This window comes from Apaloderma vittatum, unplaced genomic scaffold, assembly GCF_000703405.1.
Source record: "Apaloderma vittatum isolate BGI_N311 unplaced genomic scaffold, ASM70340v1 scaffold37696, whole genome shotgun sequence".
Classification (NCBI taxonomy): domain Eukaryota; kingdom Metazoa; phylum Chordata; class Aves; order Trogoniformes; family Trogonidae; genus Apaloderma; species Apaloderma vittatum.
This window is the reverse complement of record NW_009721880.1, coordinates 5227-10133: the sequence shown is the minus strand read 5'-3', so window position 1 is coordinate 10133 and position 4907 is coordinate 5227. Positions and strand designations below refer to the sequence as shown.

Below are 4907 nucleotides of genomic sequence, written 5' to 3'. Positions count from 1 at the left end.
ACCGAGCCATCGCGCGTAAGCTACGCAGAGAAAAAAAAGGTCAGCTACAGAGAGAAATCTATTATTTTTTTACAGTTGCTATGGCACCAGCTATCTTTTGCTGTCATTTACATCCTTAAGATAGTCCTCAGGCAGGAGGGATTAAACCTTGCTCCCCCCCAGCACACTCCTCAGACGGCAAAGAGGATTTCTTGCCTCCGTCCCTGAGCGAGGGACAGCAAAGCCTCGGTGGCCGCAGCCCCTCTCCACACCCGTGTTGTATGGACTCCTGCCGAAATTCACGGCTTTGCGAGGTCCCAGGAGTGACACAAATCCCCTATAAACCCACAAGAGATTAATTGTCTCTCATCTGTGTGCGGGGCCTCGGCACCAGCATAGCCTGACGGGGCCACGTGCGGGCGGGCTCGTGGAGGTGGCTCTGCCTGGCTGTGATGGGACCCCCCACCTTCTGCAGGGACCAGCCCAGGGGATCACCCCGACACCCCCCAAATAAACCCTTCGCTCGGAGAAGAGCACATGTAGAGAGCTGTCCCTGCTCTCTCCTCTTGAACCCACGACCGGAAAGTTGTTGTACGGTGTTAAAGCAACGATAATTTCACGTTCCACAAGCAGAGAGGAAGAAGTTGTGAGGACCAACACCGGGGAGAGGTGGCAGGAGCAGAGTGACCATCTGTCCCCATCTGCTGCGAGGGGACACTTGGGGCTAGTGTCCCACCTCTGGGTCAGGGGACACTTAGGGACACACGGTGAGGGGTTGTGGGCAGCCAGATGCAGGAGGGTGAGGCGAGGTAGCTGGGTAAGACAAAAAAATCCCTCTCGCAGGGCTCTCTGTCCTCCCTGTCTCACCGCAGCCGCCTCGAGCACCAGGATGTGCAGCAACACCCACCCCGAGCTGCTCCATCCGGCAGCCAGGGCCAGACACACTAAAAACAATTTAGTGTGGGTTTAACTGTACGTTTCTAACGGGTCTCCATGTGTGTGTGGCTGAAGGATTAACAGTGTCCAGAGGTTTCCCGTGCTGGGCAGACACTGGTCGGCTGCGTCACGTCGTCACAGCAACCCGCTAACCCTGGCCCTAAGAACTGCAGCTCCTGGTTTGATCTCTTCTGTAATTTCTTTTAATTACAGATGAGGATGCCTGTAAAAGCTGGTGCTGGAGCACCCTGGAGCTCTTGGAGCACCCGGTGACCCCGGGCAAGGGCTCACTCAGCAATGGCCGTGGCCAGGGGTGAGATGCAGGGACCTGTCCAGGCTGCACAGGCACCTGTCATTTGTGACAAAATTTGCTCTTGAACTGTCAAACTGAAGAGAGCAGTGGCTTTCAGCACGCTGCCATCCCATCCCTGGCCACACTCACTCTGCAAAAGTTACTTCAAAGTGGTTTATTTGCACCAATTTGCATCCCCGTGCCACGGAAAGACGCAGCAGGTCCATGGGGACAGACGGGGCAATGTGGGATGGCTCGAACCGACCAGCTCCGCACGAGGGGTTCTGGTTCCCGGCCACCCATGGTGATGCTCCCAGCCCACGAGGGTCCGGTGCAGCAAGCATGCACAGTTCAGTTCAAGTCCTGAGCTTGCCCCCAAGCCGGGGGTATATTCCCCTGCAAGATGGAGCAGTCTCCTGCCTGTGGTGGGTCTGGTGTCATCATCGGCAGAGCGGTAACTGCAAAATACACGAAGGACAAAGAGAGAACTGTTGGTGAGGAGGAAGGAGCAGCACCTCTGTGTGTAAACACGGCCCCGTTTCACCACCCGAAGTCCAAAACACACCCACCTGGGTGCAGACCCCAGGTGTGGAGGGGCTAGGAGCCTGCGGGGTGAAGCTGGTTCGTGTGCGAAGCCCCATGCCTGGGAAATCGCTCTCCCCCCTCCTGCCTTTGATCAGAGGATGGGTTTCTCCGCCGCTGCTCTCCGCACCGTGGGTTTCCAGCGGGAGGTGGGGAAGCGCAGTCAGCCTGACCCTCCCCTCCTCGGATCTGTCATCAGCAACAGAAAAATCCTTCCCCATCCCCAAGTTCCTCAGCCGGAATCCTGCTGCAGGATTTGCCAGGGCGGCAGGATGGCAGAGCAGCCCTGCCCAGGACCCACCGCTGGCCCCACGTCCCCGGGGACCCAAACCCACCCCAGGGACAAGTGGAGCAAAAAAATGGATTTCCTCCTCTCGGTCATCGGATTCGCCGTCGATCTGGGCAACGTGTGGCGGTTCCCTTACATCTGCTACCAAAACGGAGGGGGTAAGGACACCGCTAGGATTATTTAAGTCTTCTTTTGGAGAAAAGGAATCTGGTTGTCATCTTTCCCATGCTGAAAAACTTGCTGTTTCTTTTCTTTCTTTGTCTCTAGCTGCTCCTCTCTAGGCAGGGTGGTTTAGAGACCGACTCAACTTCTCCTGACATCTGTCTCTTTTCTGTTGTGTGTCTCTCTTCACACAAAATCCTCCTCCATCCACTCCTTCCCCAGTGCCATCCACTCCTTTCTCGACGCAGTTAGAGGTGCATTAGCAGCTCGAGGACTGCAAAGACAAAAGAGACATGGTCCAAACAAAAAGATGAATAATCTACAAATTTGGGGGTTGAAGGCTCGTACCCTTTATGATCTTGTGTCTTTTGTGAAAGCAACCCTTTCCCATAGCTCATGTTTTAAAATAACCCTTTCAAGCATCCCAGCTGCCTGCCGTTGAGCCCGGCAGCGCAGGATCCCGCACGGGGCTCCGGCTGCTCAAGCCTGTGAGCCATGAACAGAAAGTTAAGATATGTGAAGGAAAAAACAAGCTTTGTGTAAATGACATCTAAATAAATTGCTTTAAATAGAGCAGAGTGGAAAAAAAAAAAGGAAAAGAAAAAAAGCCTTGCATGGAAATTAAAAATGAGGAATGAAAATTCCGTGCTGTTTGCAAAAGCACAGTGGATTTAATTGCCAAAGTCCTCTACTGCTTGGGAAAACTAAAGGAGGTAATTAGTACCATACTCAAGGCTAAAACCCAGATCCCAGGTGCCCACACTTGAAGCTCAGTTATTTGTTGTTTCCTCCCGTGGGACCGGGAGCAAACTTTAGCCACGTCTCACCGAGGTGGCTCAGGGAGATGCTTTTCCTCGCCCTGTCCCACAGACGGGAGGGCGAGGGGTCCTGGTGGCGGGGACAGCCGAGCTCTGTGCAGGGCTCTCCTGTCGGCTGGAGCTGTTCCTAAACGAGAAACCCTGGAGGGGTTGAGGGTGGAGCGCGCGGGGGGCTCTCCGAACAAGGAGCCGTGGGGGTTAAATTAACTAATCCCAACAGGGCTATTCTGACGAGCATGCTAGCAGCTCCTGTTCCAAAAGCTCCATGGGGTACAAGTGTAGCCCTGCTAAAGATGACATGGTTATGAATAATGCAGATTACGAACTCCAAGGCAGTGGAAAATGGAATTCACTTTTTTGCAAGCAGGCACACATGTTTATACTTCTTAGCGAGAAGCACTATTTGTGGGTTACAAACAAGAGACCAGACTATGCAGCCAGGGCTGTTATCAGCTCATGTACTCCTCCAGTCACTCTCTTATCTCACAGGGAGAACAGACTTTCCCAGGTCTGTTCTGATCACACTCTCCCGTTCACTCCCATGCACATCTTGTGTATGAGAAGCCTCTTATCTGTCCATTCTCACGGACAAACTCCCAACATGAGCTGTACTCAGCTGGTCAGGGTCTCTTCTCATAATTAGCAAGCAGGAGTTATGTACTTGTTTAGAAAAGAGCTCAAGGACAAAAGTCTTAATTCTGCAAGGCAGTGCTGCCGGCACAGCTTGCTGCAAAATGTGGGGTATCCACCGATTAGTGTTAATTACTTGTGTCTTGGGGTGACCACACATATTCAGTAGGATTTTCTCCAAAACTGGGAGGTTCCTGCCACCCCATCCCCTGCGCCCTGATGGTTTCTCTCACTTTTTGTGCCATCCCAGCCGAACAATCCCTCCCCAGGGAAGGCCAGGACGCCAGCGGGGACCCACATAGCTCCCAGGAAGTGGGATCCTCGCACCTGTGAGGCTCTTCTGAACAGAGAATTTGCAGAGCACCTTTACAAATGTGCATCCAAACCTATCTCTCGTGCTGCTCTGTGGCACATCCCCACAGCGTGGGGAGGGACAAGGCTGCGGCTCCCCCCCCCCTCTAGCCGGTGCGGGGCTGCGGTGGTCACTGTCGCTCTGCTCCTCGCCCTGCAGGAGCCTTCCTCATCCCGTACACGCTGATGGCTGTTTTTGGAGGGGTCCCCCTCTTCTACATGGAGCTGGCCCTGGGGCAGTTCCACAGGACGGGCGCCATCCCCATCTGGAAGCGCATCTGCCCCATCTTTAAAGGTGAGAGACCCTCCAGCCGCCGGCCACCACCCTGCAGCTGTGTCCCGGGGGACTCTGACCTCCTCTTTCCCCAGGCATCGGCTTTGCCATCTGCATCATCGGTCTCTACGTTTCCTTCTACTACAACACCATCATTGCCTGGGCTCTCTACTACTTCTACTCGTCCTTCTCGGGCACCCTGCCCTGGGCGAGCCCCTGGAACACCCCCGACTGCACCAACTACTTCGGGAGGAGCAACGTGACCTGGACCAACTTCTCCAGATCCCCTGCTGAAGAGTTTTACACGTAAGTGCCTGTACATGGATGATGTGTTTGAGCTGGGGAACATCCCTGTGGGGGCACTTGGGTGTGCTGGGAGCAGGTTCCGGGGTGCCTGGGAGCAGGCTCTCACTTGAGGATGCTCTTGGGGAGCTCATGGTCCCATTCTCGGAGCACTGGAGGAGAGGTGAGCGTGCAATCGCCTGCTCCCCGGCTGCCTGCGAGGGCAGAGCCAGCAGCACTGAGACACCCTCCTCGGCCATGGGCCCGCAGGAGGAAGGTCCTGGAGATCCAGAAGTCGGGTGGTCTGTATGA

General features: G+C 54.7%; 1 protein-coding gene across 1 annotated transcript in view; it reads left to right on the top strand.

Moving 5' to 3' along the window:
• The first annotated feature begins 2061 nt into the window (after nt 1-2061).
• LOC104275568 (sodium-dependent serotonin transporter-like) overlaps nt 2062-4907 on the top strand; it is a 7410-nt gene continuing 4564 nt past the window's right edge. Inside the window, 4 exon segments of the mRNA XM_009871557.1 lie at nt 2062-2236; nt 4200-4334; nt 4409-4619; nt 4866-4905. Of these exon segments, the coding sequence (XP_009869859.1) occupies nt 2062-2236; nt 4200-4334; nt 4409-4619; nt 4866-4905 (561 nt within the window).